At 42.5% G+C, this 19,892-nt stretch overlaps 1 protein-coding gene across 1 annotated transcript in view; it reads left to right on the plus strand.

The window, feature by feature from the left end:
* The window catches only part of SH3TC2 (SH3 domain and tetratricopeptide repeats 2), a 64,740-nt gene that overhangs the window by 23,621 nt on the left and 21,227 nt on the right, over positions 1 to 19,892 (plus strand). The window contains exons 6-12 of the mRNA XM_003266616.4: positions 658 to 859; positions 1,597 to 1,670; positions 3,799 to 3,994; positions 10,565 to 10,698; positions 12,510 to 12,551; positions 12,674 to 14,368; positions 14,476 to 14,656. Coding sequence (XP_003266664.2) covers positions 658 to 859; positions 1,597 to 1,670; positions 3,799 to 3,994; positions 10,565 to 10,698; positions 12,510 to 12,551; positions 12,674 to 14,368; positions 14,476 to 14,656 — 2,524 coding nt within the window. The remainder of the gene's footprint in view (positions 1 to 657; positions 860 to 1,596; positions 1,671 to 3,798; positions 3,995 to 10,564; positions 10,699 to 12,509; positions 12,552 to 12,673; positions 14,369 to 14,475; positions 14,657 to 19,892) is intronic.

Raw genomic sequence — 19,892 nt, forward strand, 5'->3', positions numbered from 1 at the left:
GTTTTTTATGAAATTGAGGAAAGTGATGTTGAGGAACCTCTTGGAGCACCTCTTGATCTGTTTATAGGTGAGAGTCCCATCAATGTTATCATCTACCAATTAACAACTATGAAGTGGATAGGCCTGATGACATCACAGACACATGGAAAGAGCCAGATTTGCATATGATATTTTTGCAAAAAGGGTTCTTTTTATGATTGCATTGCACAAATATTGCATGAAGGAAAGAATTTAATATCATGCTATTATAAAACTTACTGGAGTAAATTATATTCACCCAAACTAATTTAATCAATTCTTTTTTGGTTCTAATTTTAATCATGAGGTTGCAACAATAAATGAAATTCTATTAAATATAAATATATTTTCACAAGTTTTCATCTCTTTTTCAAGATACAGTCCCAATTAAGCCTTTTTTCTCATAGATTATTAGAAATGTTGGTGTCTGTTTTAACTGAATTCCCTCTCAATGGCTTTTTTCTTCCTGGTATCAGTTTCCCGGGGATCATAAGGCCTCTTTTAGTGTCTCCCCTGTGAAATGTCTACTTCCAGGAAGAAAAGTACTCCAGCTCTGGATAGAAACATTACTTTGTGTGATAATCCCTTTTCACTTCTTGCTACTCCTTAGAAAGCCATTGCTTTTCTCATTATCCACAGGCCACTTCTTCTGCAGAGCCCTATGCTCTGTGACTCCACCAGCCGAGAAGGAAGGGGAATGCTTGACACTTTGCAAGAATGAGTTAATCTCAGTGAAGATGGCAGAAGCAGGGTCCGAGTTGGAAGGCGTGTCTTTGGTGACAGGTCAGCGGGGCCTGGTACTGGTGTCAACCTTGGAGCCTCTGCCTCTCCCTTTCCACCAGTGAGTAGCCATCTGCCTCCTGGGAGCAAGTCCCAGAGCAGACTGAGGTCTGCACAGAACAGAGTAGGCATGCTTTCATATATGGGCATCCATAGTGTGGAGGAGAGAACAGATTCTGGGTGGGTCTTTATCTTTCTGTCTTTTTCTTTTCTTTTTTAACAATCAAGAATTTTAACAATCTGATGAAATTGGAGACAACTGTAAATTTCACATTGGCATTGTATCTAGGAGCAAATATACCGCATGACCGCCAATGTAGTGTTTCCCCATGTATGGACTGGGGACCACTTATCTGGGCCTCCTTAGACTCTCTTGGGGTTGAGTCTAGGAATCTGCATTTTAAATAAACTTCCCAGAAGATGCTTTTCACACTAAAGTTTAAGGATTCCTGCTGGAAGATATGATAAACTTAAATATACAGATTGACAATAAACATTACCCCACACCATGGACCTGTGTGGCTCTGGCAGACATCTGACAGTTCAAATGTAAAGGGATTGTTTGTTAGTTATTTAACTGACAAACTACTTTCGGAGCCACAAAATATCCCAGGTCTGCTAACTATTCACCTTTTCACAGGTCCTGGTAGAAAGTAAGTTCTCAATAAACGTTTGCCATCATTTAAATAAGAGAAAAAACAATACTCATCATCATCATCATTATTCTGATGGACTGTTCTGTTCATTGTTGCAATTTTTTGAAATCCGTGTTTGCAAACCCCATGTTTTCATTGGCAGGTGGTTCCTAAAGAATTATCCAGGAAGCTGTGGCCTTTCCAGGAAGAGGGATTGGACAGGCTCCTATCAGATTGGTATGGCTGAGTCAAAAACATAGTATTGTTAGGGAGATAATGTTATCCTGTCTCTCAATTTTATCTGCAGGTTTGGAGTCAGTTGATGTGAATTTCTGTCTCATCTCTGCTAAGAACTGGATTGAGGGAAGCCAGTTTCTGTCTGTGCACATGGTTTTCCCTGCCTGTAAAATGAGAGGTCTCAATCCAGGGGGCAGCTACAAATGCCTGCAGGTGTGGGCAGGACACACAGATGCTAGAGGGCCTGGATGGAAGGTGTTAGGGAATGGCAGGAATAATTAGGGATTTTAAGATATATGAGTGAAAAAAGAGCCTGTTGTGGGCCAAATTAAATGTTTTGTGAGCCAAATGGGCCTGTGGGCTGCCTGTTTCAATCTCTGGTCAAAACATTTTCTAATTTCCCTTAGAGTTTTGTAAAATTAACTTTGAATTTAGGAAGAGTAGAAATGTCTGGCACATAACGGTACTCAGTAAAAATTTGTTGAATAAATGAATTATACACACACACACACAAGTAATCTCTGTATGTGTGTATACACACACATATCTGTAAGTACTGTAGATCCATATCTACTGGATGATGAAGTCCACCACTTTTTAGACATCTAGAAATACCTTCTGTTCATCTTCATCCTTAGAACTCCCCTTCACCCCACTCCCACACACTCCTACCACAAAGTATAATTTTGTAAGTGCTGAGCCCAAATAACACAAAAAAAGAAACAGAAGGATTATGGAACCCAGACATCAGATCTAATCAATTATTGATGACAAACAAGATTTTTAGCTTCCTAAAGCAGTACAGCCTTGTAGTTAGAACGCAAGGCTTTGAAGTCTGTTCTGGGTTCAAATTCTGGCTCCTGGACTTAAAACCAGTGTGATCTTGGCCAATCCACCTGCCCTATATTACAATTTCCTCATTAGTAAAATGATGCAATAAAACCAACTTTAATGTTGTTATGAGAACCAAACAAAATGACATCCATAAATCACTTTGTACAGTTTCTCTTACGATGTAGATATTTAACACATGGTAAATCCCATCAACCCACAAAACAGTGAGAATTTCTGATCTTGAAAACACAATCTAGAAACTTGACCAAAAATGTCAGAAAAAATAGGCTAGTAGCTTTAGCAGAGAAGCTAAAGCAAATATGGAAACCGAGGCACATAAAAGCCTTTATCTCCACCAGGGTAGGATTAGTAGAGACGCTAACCAGCAGCCTGAAGATTTAAGCTCTAGACCCAGTTTTGCCATGCATAAGATCCTTAGGCAAATCTCATACCCTCTCTCTCCCTCTGTAATCTGGGAAAAGGATATTCTGATAGTTTCTGTGCCCTTTGAAGCTCTTGAGAAGACCTGAGAACGTGAGTACAAATTGTACTTTGTAAACTGGACAGAAAAACATTCATCAAAAGGTCATTGCTAGATCCTAGGTAGGCAGTTTATCAGACTGAGTACCATAGTCAGAAAGGGAGTCTTTTAGATCTTTCTAAGTCATTAGCAGCTTTCTATTCCACCAGTGGTAATGAGGCTAATGTTTATTGAGGGTTGACCAGGTACCAGGCATTGTGCACTATATCTCTTTGATTCTCTTTAATATTTATAAGCAGCAGGTATTCTTATTATCCCCATTTTCCAGTTGGGGAGACTGAGGGTCATAGAGGCCAAAGGAGCTGGAAGGACATGGAGAGCTTCTCTGGTCGAGTGGTTCTCACACACTGGTCTGTGGATTTGTGCCAACCATGACAAAGCATTTACATGACATTGGCAAAATCAGACAAACCAGGACAATACAGTGAGCTTTCCAGTTTCCCATAAGCTATGTTTATTCATTTTTAAGGCATATCCACTATCTGAGAATCTTTTTTTTGTGTTTGTTAAAACATCTTTTCTTTAGTGAAAGTGGATTGTAGTTCTTTTAAAAATATGTCCTAGTTTGGCAAAATAAAAAGCCAATTGTCCTGAGTCATTCCTGCCAATTTATGGGTGGGGAGGGGAGTGAAATGTTACTGGTCCTTGACATTCTAAAATCTGGGAACCCCTCATTTTCTATTGCATTGGAAGGTGATGGGAAGCTTAGCTGTTCATGTCTTCTGTAGCTGATCTGTGTGCTATTTTCCACAGGCAGAGGACGCTGTAAGGCCTTGAAGGGTTATGAGCCAGGAGAGAAGGATGAACTGAGTTTCTACCAGGGAGAAAGTATTGAGATCATCGGCTTTGTCATACCTGGGCTTCAGTGGTTCATTGGAAAGTCGACGAGTTCAGGACAAGTGGGCTTTGTCCCTACCAGGAACATAGATCCTGATTCTTATTCCCCAATGTGAGTATTGACAGTGAGCATGTCCTGGAGCTGGGCTGCCTTTCCCAGGGGTCCCTCCCCGCTTTGAGGAGATTTGCAGTTGAACTTTGAGGGTGCCCTGGTAACATGGAGCCACAAAAGCACATTCTGACACCGAGGTTGATACAGAGAGTGTGATAGAAAGGAGAGAATGCATCAGTTCAGTTTATTTTAACAGGTGGTCACTGAGGATTTCCTCTGTGCAAGGAGGGAAGCAAAACTCCAAGACAAAGGGTGTGCTGTTAGGCACTGAGGGTGTGGTTTTGGTACTTGGATCCTGCTACCCACCCTGTCTAACCAACAGGGCCCCTTCAGAGGAAGGGCACACACGGGGAGCAATAGATTGGCAGCATGCTGATCCCACTTAGGGCTGGGAGGTAGGTCCCATGTAGATCTTCACTCATTCAGCTTTCAAGCTGAATACCAATGTGTGACTTCAGCATTGGCTAGGAGGGCAGAGTCTTTCTCTTACTCTTTTCTGCCTTGAATCCAGAAAGGCTGGTTCTGAGGAGCAGACCCATCTGCCTGGCCAATCAGGAGAAGGTGACCAGCCTGCTCCCCCCACCCTGTCATGGAAGGACAGAGATATGGGGTATTGCTCCATCTTTTTGGAGTGGGCTTCCTAAGTGGGGATAGGAAACAGTAGAAAGCCTGGGCTCAGGAAGTACATGGAGAAAGGGAGAGTTGGCTCCTAACATTGACACAACATTGCACCCCACACTGGGAAAATGTGGCCCAAGAAATGTCTAAGGATCTGAACAGAGACTGAAATTCTTTCTCTTGTGGGAAATAGCCAATGAAGAGAGCAGACCAAGGGGCAGAAGCTCCCTGTAAGCCCTGCCCTTCGTGGGGAGAGGAGGAGACAGAAGGTTATTTTTTTCTATGTAGAAATGTGGGAGTCCAAATAACTATAAACAAGGAAGACCACTCACTGAGCTCCTGGAGAGGTGTGGAGAACTATCGGGACTTGTAAGGAAGAAAAGGATATCAAGAGAATTTCATGAAGAAGGTGACATGTGAATTAAGCTTTGCACAATGTAAAATATTTCAACAGATGTTGATGGGAAAAGAGGTCATAGGTAGGAAAGTGACTCAGTGCTTGAAGAACGACTCATGTAGTTGGGAGGAAGTTACCAGAAGGGCACTGGTGCAGCAAAGGTGGGTCCATGCTCTGGAAACCTGGGAATGCCTGTCAGGGCCCTCTCCTTAACCTGGTGGAGAATGGGGAGCCACTGCATGTCTCTGAGCAAGGGTGACATATTATATGACTGGACCTTTTCTCTAGGAAATGAAACCTGGCTTTGGGGGAGGCATGCATCATCAGGGGGAATCTGGAGGCAGGAGACCAGCGAGAGGCCTAGGGTGGCACTTAGAAAAGGGTGAGAATGGAGAGGAGAGGCCACTGCTGAGGACCAATTGACAGGAAGTCAAAGATTCCAGGAGCTTTACAAATATGGATACCTGTGTTCTGCTTCCAGAGGCTGTCATGTAACTGGTCTGGATGGGGGCTGGGCAATGATATTGCTAAAAGCTCCCCAGGTGTGGCTGGTGGGCAGCCAAGGTGAGAACATTGCTCTGAGCCACCCCTTCGTGTTACCACAGGGGGAACTGAGGACCCCAGGGGTGAAGGGGCTGAACCCAAGGCCTTCCCTCTGGAACCTTAGAATCCTGACGTTAAATCCAGTGAGCTCTCATTAGATGTCCTGGTGATTTTAAATCCTGACGTTAAATCCAATACATTCTGGTGAGAAGTCCCAGTGAAAGGGAGAAAGAACAAAGAGGATGGAAAATAGGAATCGGGGAAGAACCCTGGAGGATGCCTCCATTTACAGAGCAGAGGAAGAGAGAACACAGAGAGGAGACAGAGGAGCCACAGAGCGTAAGAAACAAGCTGAGGGGGAGGCAGGGCTGACACCTGTGCTGTCATCAGAGAGGTACAGCAGGGCCAAGTGAGGAAAGGCCTTTTGGACTGGCCATTGGGAGGTCTTCTGGAAGCACAGTAGCTAAATGGCTTACAGAGTTGCGGAGTCAGGCTGCCCAAAAGGCATTCATGAGCATGTGAGTGCAGCTTGTGCCTGCACTGGCTTACCAGCTCTATGTCTTTGGACATATTCATTTATCTCTCCATGCCTCAGTTTTCTCATCTGTAAAATGTGTAGAATGTTAGCACTTGCCTAATAGGATTGCTGTGACTTTAAATGAGCTAATAATACACACAAAGCCCTTAGAATGGTGCCTGGCACAGTGTGTGTGTGTATGATCCACAGGCACTTGTTCTTATTGTTGTTTGTGCCATTGCCATTGTTGTGGGTGGTGATCTTGAGAGGCAGTTTTAATAGGATATTGGGGACAGGTGTCATTTTCATAACTTGTATTTGGACTTTTGCACCTCACGCTAATTTACCTCAAATAACAGTAAGTCAGCACTACTGAATTAATTCAGTCACATTTTCACTGGCTTAGTTGTAAGGGGTCCTCTCACACTGAAGAGCAATGTCCTCCGTGTTGTGTGAGGTGGACTACGACGTTCTCCTGTGCCTTGTCAGTTGTGGGACCCAATGCACCAGAGATTGCACAATTGGTAGAGAAGGGGCAAATGAGCCAGAAAACAGGGAGGGGTGGCACAAGGAGAAGAGGGGAACTGGCTCCTTGCATATCCCCAAAGCACTCTCCAGATATCAGAGCTCCTTGAATCACAGCAACCGAGGAATGGGTTTTGAGCTCAGAGGAATGACCCAACTCCGCGCAAGCAAGCAGTGGAAGTCTCTGCATGCTGCCTTCTGACTGGCCACTGGGTGTCACTCTTCGTCTATGTTCGTTGGGTGTCAGGGTCTGAGAAGACATTTAGCCTTTGCTGAAGTCTCCATCTTCTCCGTGTAGGTTCTCTTTTTGTGCTTGTATATTACTCCCTAAAGTATGTGTGTATACTTAAGTACCTAAATTAAAAAAAATAAGTAAGATTGATAAATTAATGTACTCAAAACCAGAAAAAAGAACATAGGAAAAAAGCTAGTATTTTATAGTATTACAGTTAGAAAACATTCTTTTGTTTTATCCCCTCTTTTATTCTTCATATTGCTTGTGTCTTTATAATTCAGTTTCTTGTGGAATCTATTTTTGCTACTAATAATTTTGGTCTCATAGCCATTTCTTTGCATGATGTGTCTACATGTAATATATTTTATTACATATTGACAGCAAGTTGTCCACTTCTTCTTCATAAAGTATCTATTTTAGTAGCTATTTCAGTGAAGATCTGTGGGTTACAAATACTCTCAGTCCTGAATATTGGCCTTCTTAAATATATATAATACTTAAAATATACTCTTGAATGATAATTTAGCTAGGTATAGCATAACATCTTCAAAGTTTGCAGGAAAAAATAACTTTAACTATAAAATTACAAATCCATGTTGCCAGGGCCTTGTCCATTTTGTTAGTCTTTTCAGAGAATCATTTTTTCTTTTGTTGACCATCTTCATTGATTTTTGTTTTTATAATGATACTTCATTAATGACAGCATTTGCCTTGATTATTTTCATCTACTTTCTTTGTTTTTATTTCATTAATTTATGATCTTATCTTTTATATTTAATTCATTCATTCCATGAAATTGAGCTGTCAATAGTAATTAAACCAAGAAAGGAAGTGTAGGAAAAATAGAGAACTTAAAAAGACCTGTAAGCATAAAGAAATGGACTTCATGTTAAAAATGATATTATTTTTATTTATTTTGCTCAGGACTTGGTGTGTTTCTTCAATATGAAGATTCATGTCTTTCTTCAATTCTGGAAAATTTTCAGTCCTTCTTCCTTTGAATATTGCCTCTCTCTCATTCTTTTTAGTCTCTCTTCTGGAATTCCTATTAGAGGTACGTTGGACTTACTCTATCCTCATTCTTGCTTAATCAGTTCTTTTATATTTTTTATCTTTTTGTCACACCAGGCTAAATTCTGATGGATTTTCTTGACATAATCTTCAGTTTCACTAATTCTCACCTCTGCCATGACTAAACTTGCTGTTTAACCCACCCATGTAGTTCTTAATTTCTGTGCCTTTATTTTCCATTTTCTAGGATTTGTATTTGCTATTTTTCATATATGGCTGTTTCTTCTCACGGTGTTCCATCTTTTCATTGTAGCTTCTATTTTTTCTTATTATTTCACCTTTTTAATCATTCATATAAATTCTTCAGATTATTGTCATTTCTAGTTTTTTGTAGTGTTAATATAGTTATTTGTGCATCTGCTGGCTCTCTTTGTGAATAGTTCATTTTATTGCACGGTTTGTATTTTTTGTTACATGAACTAATTTTCAACATTTTAAAAGATGGGCTTTATATGGATCCTGGACTGAAGAAAACCTTGCTGACTAGGTTTTGCATTTGCTTCTCCTGGAACCTTAGGGAGTAATGATCCAGGACTGATTTTTTACTGTTAATTCTTGGAACGTGCTACCAACACCAGGTAGTGTAAATTCAGATCCCACACGTCCCAGTGGCATAAGCCTAGGTGTTTGATGTTTTCCAGGAACTCAAATAGATGAAAAGTGTGTTCTTGGCAGGTAGGAAGAAATTTTCCAATCTGCTCTTTACAGCAGTTGAACCCTTTCAGACTCCAGGGAGTTTAATTTGGCTGCCTGCTTCATGCAGGTCTAAATCACAGCTCCTGTCCTTGGGGTGGACATTAGAAGGTCAACCCCAGTTCTGAAGGCCAAAGCCCCAGCTGAAACTACCAGGAGCTCTGGGCCATCTGCTCTCACCTGCCAATCTGGGTTTGGTTTTTGCTTTTGTTACTGGCTTCCAGTGATTTCCCTTTCTTTCTTTCAAGAACGTACTAAAATATTCATCTTTGTTACAGATTTTTCTATAGATATGGGGGAGAGTGGCCCTTTTAGAGCCCTTTAACTTGCCATATTGCCAGAAGCTTTGCCGTGTTCTTCTAACCCAGTTTTCATGTTTGGAAATCTCTAATACAATTTGTCAAGCTTCTTGGCCTTTCTCTAAATTCTCTAAGTTGTCCTGGAACTCAGGACTTTAGCAGATGCTGGGAGGCAAGGCACACAGAGGTAGAAGACCTCAGTTTTAGTTTCAGCTTTACCACTTTCTAGCCATGCAATTCTTAGCATGTCACTGAATGGTTCTGAATCCTTTTCTTAATCTACAAACATGGACTAAAAAAGCCTGCACCATAAAGTTGTTATAAACAGTAAATGAAATAGTAAATTTAGGAATACATTGTAAAATTTAAGAGATCTATAAAACTCTGGGATCAATTTATCCCAATTGAATTTAGTTGTAGATTTCAATTACATGCTGTTTTGAGATTAGAAGCTTCTATGGTGTTGGGGGGAATCTGGCGATCAGCCCAGGGAGATGGGGGCCCAGTAAGTGTAGTGCTATTAATAGTTTTCTCATCATGGGCTTTCAAACTACGTTTACCTGAGTTATGGGGACAAATGGTAATGGCTGATTACAGTACCCCCATCCCTTCGTTGAACACTGCTTTAACTAGAGAAGTCCCTATGTCCTGCTCTACCACTCCCTAACCACCAACTTCATTTTTCTGTGCCTCAGTTTATTCATCTGTAAAAAGGATAAGAGTAGTACATGCCTTGTATGGCAAATGTGTGGATTAAATAAAATAACAGTATCTGGTTCTTCATACCACTTCCTCTCAAAGTATTAGCTATTATTAACTTCTGGGCTTCCAAGTTAATTTTGTTTTAAAAATGGGTTCTGACATTAAAACATTCTCTGTTTAGAACTAAAAGTGGCCTAAAAAATTGTTCAGATAGATGCAATCCAGTAGCTTCTAAGGCACTTCTAGTTTTTAATTATTTAATTCTATAACAAATCTCTAGTAAGCAAATTAGGCTTAATAGTAAGTTTATACAACAGCATGAGTATCAAGATCTCTATTGTTTATAATAATTTCTTTCAACTCCCCTAATCTTCCTTTTACCCACTTCTTTCCCTTAGCGATTCCAATCCTCTTAATGTTGACTAAACTGTTGTTCTATGCCGTGGAATCAGACCTTAACAATGGTGAAAGATTCCTCTGACTATGGTCACATTTTCTTCATTATTCCTCTAGATTGTGTCATTTGTCCCTCACTTTTTCTTGAAATAACCTAAGGACAAATAAACTTTTTTAATCATCCCTTTTCAACCCTTCCATGTAGGGCAATCAATTCCTCTTTCTTCCATTAAAAATTGGTATCATGGGATCTCAAAGAATGGGTAGAGGTTGAGAGAAGGGGCTTTGTTTTTCTTGGGAGATGGGGTTTTAAGAGGAAGGGTGTTTTCATCCCCACTTTGACCTACTGGACAACCACATCTCTCAGTTCTCCCAGCATGATGTGCTAATAGCCCTTCTTATTTGGCGGTATAAATACCGTATGCAACGGTGAGATGAGGAATCTAATTTCATCTATGGGCCGGTGGATTGATGGCTTTTCTGCATCCTCCACTACATCCTAGTGTGGAGAGAAGAGGAGATGGAGTCTGAAGCCTTGCACTAATCTGTCTCTGTGTTTTTTGCCCTGATGCAGGAGCAGGAACTCTGCCTTTCTCAGTGATGAGGAGAGATGCTCCCTGTTGGCCCTGGGAAGTGATAAGCAGACTGAGTGTTCCAGCTTCCTCCACAGTCTTGCTCACACTGACATCACATCTGTCTACCGACTCAGTGAGTGTTGGTTCTCAGACACCTTCAGAAGCCTGGGGTCCTCAAGAATAAGATAGTGTCCCTAACCGGGAATAGAATACCCCTAAATTCTAATCCTATTCATGAATTTGGGTGGCTATGACCACTGTTCTGTTGATGACCTGATTTGTATTTGATTAGCAGCATTTCACTTTAGATTTCAGGTAATTCTGGGGTTGCTGGGGAACTATGAGATGTGATGAAACCAACTCACCTATATCATGGGTGGTCGGCTGTACTGGGTCTTCCCTCCTAATCTTGGGGAAGGAGAACTTCCTGAGTCCTGGCTGAGGTACCTTCTAGGACTGAAGTAGGCCCCCAGTGACACGGGTGGGGCTGTAAATGTTACCACTGTGAAAAGGCCTTAGAGATGATTTCTTGTCTCACATTACAGATTGGGAAACAGGCCCAAAGGAATTAGTGCCTTAGCTAGGATAAGAACTGCTAGTCAGAGCAATCCATTTTACCACACTGCCCCCGACACAAAATGACTGAGTTGTTGGGTGTGTTAGTCTTGGATGTTTTCTGTGTCATGGAATCAGATCTCAACAATTGTGAAAGATTCCTCTGACAAACTGACTAGTTTTCAGCAGTGTCTGAAGGACTGACTGACTGAATGAATGATACTCATTTCTCTTACTTTGAGAAAGGCCTACTGCTCTGTGTCAGGGAGTACATTTTCTCATTGATGGTGACTTGAGGAAGAATTTTGTTTCTCCCATCTCTTTATTGATGGTGACATTGTGTCTGCTCTTGTGTAGCCAGATTAGATGATCCATATTTTATGGATACAGCTAGAGATTCTGCTGAACGGGCCCTCAGGCCATCTCCCAGGAGTAGAGCAGGGAGTTGAGAGCTTTGTCCGTGCATAAAGAGTGTTTGTGAAAGCACTTGCCTCAGGCATCAGCACCCTGCCCTAGCAGAGCTTTCTTGCCACAAGCCACAAGCAGATCATATTGCCTTATGAGGTTGAGCAGGAAGCTAGAGCTGTAAGCACTGCCCAGTAGGCGGGAGCCTGATGTCTGAAAATTGAGGTATACTAGCAGTGTTCCTTGGGGAGAAGGCCTGGGTGCAGACTTGGATCATGATTTGGTCCAGTGGTGGGGAGGATGCAAGAGGAGGCCCCAGACAGCACTTGCCTCTCACTCAAAGATCAGGAGTGCAGGTCTGTGGCATGCGGCATACATCCTTGCTCCTTTTTATTCTCCCTTCACTTGTGGCCCCTCGCCCCTGCCACTTTTACAAACACAGTGTCCAGCCCAGTGGACACATGGAACCAATGTCTGCCAAGTGGATGAATGATGAATGAATGGAGGAGGGAAGAATGAAGGATGTGATACATTTGGAAGTGGGAGGCAGCACCATGTGCTCCCACATGCTCTGTGCTGGGAGTTGTGTCCTGGCTCCATCGTGAACATGCTGAGAGATTTGGGAACTGCATTTCTCTGATCTTCAGATTCTATCACGACCCCCACTTTCCCCACCCCCCACCCCCCTACAGTACCCACACCTCTTGACATAAAGCCTGTGTTTCCAGCTTTTCTTCTCGGACTCTGAGTTTCACGTATACCTTGGTTCCCCCACTGTAAAGTGCATGGGTTAAACAAGATGATTAGGCCCCTGCAGCTCTTAAGATGATGGTGAAAGGATAATTCTGCCCTGTTCCTTAATGATGACTGAAGGTCTTAAATGCCAAGTCTCCTAAGAGGCCACTGGTCTGGGGTACACCTGGAGGCATGGGCATGGTGGCCCATCCTGACCTAACACCAGACCTGTTCTTCATCTCTACTTAGGTGGGTTTGAATCCATCCAGAATCCTCCAAATGATCTGAGTGGTGAGTAGCGATCATGCTGAACCTGACATTCATCCTCGAGGACAGCACTTCTGTCCTCTTGCCGAGAGCGGCCACATTAGGTGCAGGTGCCCAAGGTTGCTCAACTTTGCCTATCCTTACAGCATCCCAGCCTGAAGGCTTCAAGGAGGTCAGGCCTGGAAGAGCCTGGGAGGAGCATCAGGCCATGGGCTCCAGACAGTCCAGCAGCTCTGAGGACTCCAGCCTGGAGGAGGAGCTCCTCTCAGCCACCTCAGACAGCTATCACCTGCCGGAGCCTGATGACCTTGATGACCCGGAACTGCTCATGGACCTAAGCACTGGTCAGGAGGAGGAGGCTGAGAACTTCACCCCCATATTGGCTTTTCTGGATCATGAGGGTTATGCTGACCACTTTAGGAGTCTCTATGACTTCTCCTTCTCTTTCCTCACTTCTTCCTTTTATAGCTTCTCTGAGGAGGATGAGTTTGTGGCCTACCTGGAGGCATCAAGAAAGTGGGCCAAGAAGAGCCACATGACCTGGGCCCATGCCCGGCTCTGCTTCCTCCTGGGCCGGCTGAGCCTCAGGAAGGTCAAACTCTCTCAGGCCAGGGTGTACTTTGAGGAGGCCATCCACATTCTCAATGGAGCATTTGAGGACCTATCCTTGGTGGGTGCTCTGTACATCAATTTGGCTGCCATCTACCTGAAACAGAGGCTGAGACATAAAGGCTCCACCCTGTTGGAAAAGGCAGGTGCCCTGCTGGCCTGCCTGCCTGACCGTGAGTCTAGTGCCAAGCATGAACTTGACGTGGTGGCCTACGTGCTGCGCCAGGGGATTGTGGTGGGCAGCGGCCCACTGGAGGCCAGGGCCTGCTTTCTGGCCATCCGCTTGCTCCTGAGCCTAGGCCGGCACGAGGAGGTCCTGCCCTTCGCCGAGCGCCTGCAGCTTCTCTCTGGACACCCTCCTGCCTCTGAGGCTGTGGCCAGTGTTTTGAGTTTTCTGTATGACAAGAAATATCTTCCACACCTTGCAGTGGCCTCTGTCCAGCAACATGGTATCCAGAGTGCCCAAGGGATGTCTCTTCCTATTTGGCAGGTCCACCTGGTCCTCCAGAACACAACCAAGCTCCTTGGCTTTCCTTCCCCAGGCTGGGGTGAAGTTTCTGCCTTGGCCTGCCCAATGCTCAGACAGGCCCTGGCTGCCTGTGAGGAACTAGCAGACCAGAGCACCCAGAGGGCCCTGTGTCTCATCCTTTCCAAAGTGTACCTCCAGCACCGGTCTCCTGATGATGCCATCCACTACCTGAGCCAGGCCTTGGTGCTAGGGCAGCTGCTGGGTGAGCAGGAATCCTTTGAGTCTTCTCTCTGCCTGGCATGGGCCTATCTCTTAGCCAGCCAGGCCAAGAAGGCTTTGGACGTGCTTGAGCCACTGCTATGCTCCCTGAAGGAGACAGAGAGTCTCACTCAAAGGGGAGTCGTCTATAACCTCCTGGGACTTGCACTCCAAGGTGAAGGCCGGGTGAACAGGGCAGCCAAGAGCTATCTTCGGGCCTTGAACAGAGCCCAGGAGGTGGGAGACATGCATAACCAGGCAGTGGCTATGGCCAATCTTGGCCACCTGAGCCTTAAGTCCTGGGCTCAGCATCCAGCCAGAAACTATCTCCTGCAGGCTGTACGACTCTATTGTGAACTTCAGGCCAGCAAGGAGACAGACATGGAATTAGTACAGGTGTTTCTCTGGTTGGCCCAAGTTCTGGTGTCTGGACGCCAGCTGACCCATGGCCTTCTTTGTTATGAAATGGCATTGCTGTTTGGCTTAAGGCATCGACATCTAAAGAGTGAGTATGTCCCATGCTGCTGGGAAGCTATGGAGAAAAGTATTGGAGCAAGTTTTTTCCGTTTCCTATCTCAAGTCATCTCATTCATGTCCCTGCTTTATGTTCAGGTCAGCTTCAGGCCACCAAATCCCTCTGCCATTTCTACAGCTCTGTGTCCCCAAATCCTGAGGCATGCATCACCTACCATGAGCACTGGCTGGCCCTGGCTCAGCAGCTCAGGGACCGGGAGATGGAAGGGAGGCTGCTGGAGTCCCTGGGGCAGCTTTATCGGAACCTAAACACCGCCAGGTGAGTCAGGGCTCAGGAACTGTCCTAGAAGCAGCTTTCCTTCCTTAGGGAGAAACAGTGTTCTTTCCCACAGGAAGCAAGTCCAAATGTACATGGTACAGGCGGGGCTTTGTGCAAAAGAGCAAGGGCTCTGCAGCCACCACAGTGCATCCATCACTTATTAGTGGTGTAGCCTTGGGCAAGCTATTTAATTTCTCCATGTCTCAGTTTCCTCATCAGCCAAAGGAAGATAATAATGGCATCTATCTTACAGTGTTATTGTGAAGGATAAATGAGTTAATGCTCATAAAACACTTGTAACTGTGCCTGATACATAGATAGGTCTCAGTAATGTTAACTGTGCCACTATTACTTGTGTGTTTCCATAACCGCCTATCACGGGATCATGGCTGAGGGTGCATAATTCAGAGAAGTGGCAGTTATACCAAGGACAGAGGAACCTTCAGGAGGTCTTCATTACCGAGGGCAATTGGTTTTAAAGAAAGGTCGCCCCCACTGAAAGCAGGGGTGTAAAGTGTCATGGTAAAAAAAGTTTTATTGGGAACTTACCTTTAAAATGAAATTGTAGATTATGAAATGAAGAGTGTTTTCACCTTTTAGTTAAGAATATTTAGATTATAATTTCAACTTTGCATTAAGTCTTATAATAAACATGGAATAAAAGGAGTGTTGACTTTTTGGCTTAATTGTGCTGACAAAATGATGTAATAGCACAATGGAGCATTCTTTGTTTTGTGATTGATTTTTTAGGACTACCTTAAAAATCCTCATTTTTGTAAAAATAAACCAAAACTTAACGGTTTAACCCAAATGCCTCCTTTAACCCTTTGGTATTCACATTATTATCACTTGCAGATTTTGCCATCTTCTGTTGATTTTCTCTTCATTGTTTCTTCACTGGTCTAATACCGCTTCATCCTCATTTGCCAGTGGGCAGACTGAAGTTCTGCTCTGTAACAAGCCTTAAATTGATTCCATTAAATCCTGTGTGGTTTGCAAGATCTTCAAGTTCACTTTGCAACACATTTGCCTTGCAGTATTGCATTCATAATTATAAATGACTTCTAAAATAGAGCATTCAGAATAGCTTCTAAAATCGCTACTGTTAAGCAGAGAGAGAGGTGGTTGAGGAGAGGGTAATTAAATGACTTTTTTTTTTTTTTGAATTTCTAAGCAACATGGTAACTGTGTGCACCTGGACAATCAGATAAGGAATAATCAGATAATGAATTCCACTCCCCCTTCTCTTTCTCCTCCAGTTTGTCTCCCTCTCACTCTACCTAATTCTTTCCCTCTCTTACAAGAATCAGGTATCTTCCAAACCTCCTGCTGTCTTTGCCTTCAGTCCCAGGGAGGGAGCTTTGGATCCATGCAGCATGTGAGGAGTCAGGGGGCCCCAGCTCCACCCTGCTTTCATTCTAGGACTCCCTAGGAGTCTGGATGCTTCTGGAGAAGATCCAGAAGGCAGGCTTGAATTAACTATTGAGATGAGGTAGTCATATGTTCATGGTGAGGTATTATAGGACTGGGCTCTGGAAAAGTTGGATTCTCAGGAACAGGAGCAAGAGTGCCAAATACGTGTCAGGCTATTGGCACCTCTGGCTACTGGGCAAGCTCAGTCTTAAATATTCCCAGACATCAACTATCCCACTGCCATCCTTTATTCACCAGCTCCCCACTCCAGATGCCTAAGCCCACTGAAATATTAAGGGGGAAGCCAGAGAGAAGGCCCTGGATGCTGTCAGCATGGACCAAAGAGGCCTTAGTTAAGACAGGATGCAGAATCACTGTCCTGATGTGATGGGGATGATGGAGAGGAGGTCAGGGGTGGGTCTACAGATGGCCTCTGATAAAGAAGTTACTGGAGGGAGTCAGAAGCCACAGAGCTGGGAGAAAAGCAACCAAAACTGGATTAGGGCCAGAAAACCTGATCCTGCCATGACCTAATAACGTGTCCTTAAACAAGTCACTTTTCCTCTTGGTCTCTTTCCGTCTGTAAAGATAAGCTGAATCAGATACCTTCCAGGAAAATGTTGAGTCTGAGACCAGCTTGCTATGCTATTCTGACACTGAATATTCATACTAGAATTCCTGCTGCCTCCAAAGTGTATTGAATTTTTGGTGCAGATTCTTAAAGTTGTGGTCTTTCTAGAGTGCCTCTGAAATCAGAGACCTAAGCTTTTAGGGTTTGAAAGACTTTGTAGTATGTTCAGAAGGTCTTGTGGGCAGACTGTATGTCTAGCACAGAGCTTGGCACGGAGGAGACATACAGTACATGTGTGTTTGGGGTAGCCAGGTGATTAGTGAGTAACTTAGTCCACTAGCTCACAGCCCTTGAGCTGAAGCTGTATGCTGACATGGCTACTGATGATTATGACAGAGAATGGTGCAGCTTTGTGTGGGGGAGTCCCTGGCTCCTTTGCTCAGGGCTCAGGTAAGGAAAGAAAGGTGTTTGCAGCTCGGAGGCAGGCTTTTTGGTCTTTAGTGACAAGCACAGTAGTCACAGTGCCGTGAGTGGAACCTCAGCTGCCCATTCCAACAGCCCTTTGAGAACACTGGCCTATATAGTATTAGCCACAGAACACAGTGCGTCTTTTCTTAGGGATTCTCCTCTGATAAAGAACCAAATTACATATAGTGAAGTAGAATATCAGAGATTTGATGTTCTACTTCATGAGGAACATAGATTTTTCTAAAATTATGTAGTTGCTTAAGATTAAAAAGCATTACACCTTTTAACTAGGCTGAGGCAGGTGGATCACTTGAGATCAGGAGTTCAAAACCAGCCTGGCCAACATGGTGAAACCCCGTCTCTACTAAAAATACAAAAAAGTTAGCCAGGCGTGGTGGTGGGCGCCTGTCATCCCAGCTACTTGGGAGGCCGAGGCAGGAGAATCGCTTGAACCCGGGAGGCGGAGGTTGCAGTGAGCCGAGGTCACACCACAGCACTCCAGCCTGGGTGACAGAGTGAGACTGTGTCTCAAAAGAAAAAAAAAAAGGATTACACTAGTATTGAAGGTTATAGGTGAAAAATAATGGTCCCCTTCCAACTTCCCTTTCCTTGATACTTACCTGAAGTAACTACTTAAAGATTTTCAAATACCCATCAAGGAATATTTCATGCATATTAAAGATTATATATGATACATATTGTCTATCTTAAATAAATATTAGATATATTAAATATAATATGCACATGTTTTAGTTACATAAATGGAATCATGATAAAATGTCTATTACCTAATATACTGTTCTGTTCTTTGCTTTTTTTCATTTGAAAATATCACTGTGAAATGTCAATCCAACATTTTATCACACTATGGGAGCCCTTCCATTGTGTCAGGCACTGTGGTAGGTATTGGGGAATTCAGCGGTTAGAAAAACAATCCAAATACCCACAAACAGAACAGTCTGCCCTATGTAGGAGTGAGCTTGTTGCCTTTACAAGTATTCAAACAGAGGCCGACTATTCAAAAATTTTATGAGTTTCCTGAATTGAGCTGGATCTGGAACTACTTACTAACAGTTTTATTGAGGTTTAATTACACACCATAAAATTCAGCCTTTTGAAGTATGAAATTTAGTTTTCAGTATATTCACACAGTTGTGTAACCATCACTGCTATCTAATTTCAGAACATTTTCATGGCCCCTGAAAGAAAGCCTGTACCCATCAGCAGTCACTCCTCATTACCCAACCTCACTCCAACCCTGGAAACCACTAATCTACTTTCTGTCTCTATGGATTTGCCTATTCTGGACATTTGACATAAATGGTATCATACAGTATTTGTCCTTTTGTGTCTGGCTTCTTTCACTTAGCATAGTGTTTTCAAGGTTCATCCATGTTGTCACATGTATCAATACTTCATTACTTTTTATGGCTGAATAATATTTTGTTGTACTGATATGCCACATTTGTTTATTCATTCGTCAGTTGATGGACATTTGAATTGTTTCCACTTCGTGGCTATATGAATAATGCTGCTGTGAACATTCATGAACAAATTTTTGTATGAAGAAGTGTTTTCAGTTCTCTTGGGTAGACCTATGAGCAAAATTATAGAGTCTTACCATAATTCTATATTTAAACTTTTGGGAAACTGCTAGATTGTTTTTAAAAGTAGCTGCACTATTTTTCATTTCCATTAGCAAGGCGTAAGGGTTCCAATGTCTCCCATCTTCACCACCACTTGTTAGTGTCTTTTTTTTATTTTAGCCATCCTAGTGGGAGTGAAATTGTATCTCATTGTGGTTTTGATTTACATTTTCCTAATGACTAAAGATATTGAGCATCATTTCATGTGCTTTTGGCCCTTTGTATGTCTTTGGAAAAATGTCTATTCACTTGTCCATTTTTTAAATTGGGTTGTTTGTCTTTTGATTTTTGAGTTGTAAACATTCTTTATATATTCTGGATACAAGTCGTTTATCAGATATATGATTTACAAATATTTTTCCCCAGCCCATGGGTTGTAATTTCACTTCTTGATCCCTCATAGAGTGAGTTGGGAAATATTCCTTCCTCTTCTATTTCTTGAAAGAGTTTGTGAAGGATTGGTGTTAATTCTCCCTTAAGCATTTGATGAAATTCACCAGTGAAGACTTCTAAATCTTGACTTACCTTTGTAAGGAGTTTCTTTGTTTTGTTTTTGAAAATTGCTAATTCAATATCATTTGTTGTTATAGGTTTATTTAGATTTTCTGTTTCTTCATGAGCAGTTTTGGTAGTTTTTGTCTTTCTTGGAATTTGTCCATTTCATCTAAATTAATTACTTTGTTGGTATACAATTGTTCATAGTATTCTTTTATAATCCTTTTTATAATTTCTATGAAGTTGATAGTAATGTCCACTTTAATTCCTGAGACTCTTCTCTCTTTTTATTCTTGATCAGACTAGCCAAAGATCTGTCATTAAAAAAAATTTTAAACAAATTAAATTTTGGCTTTATTGATTTTTTCTATTCTCTGTATCATTTATTTTTGCTCTCATCTTTATTATTTCCTTTCCTCTGTTTGCTTTGGGTTTACTTTGCTTTTTTTGTCTAGTGTCTTAAGGTGGAATATTAGGTTATTGATTTGAGATTTTTTATCTTTTAATACAAGCATTTACAGCCATAAATGTTCCTCTGAGTATTGTGCCTATGCCATTTTATAGATTTCAGTATGCTATGTTTGTTTTCATTCATCTCAAAGTAGTTTCTAATATCCTTTGTGATTCTTATTCAGTTCATTGG

The sequence above is a fragment of the Nomascus leucogenys genome, chromosome 2 (assembly GCF_006542625.1).
Source record: "Nomascus leucogenys isolate Asia chromosome 2, Asia_NLE_v1, whole genome shotgun sequence".
NCBI lineage: Eukaryota > Metazoa > Chordata > Mammalia > Primates > Hylobatidae > Nomascus > Nomascus leucogenys.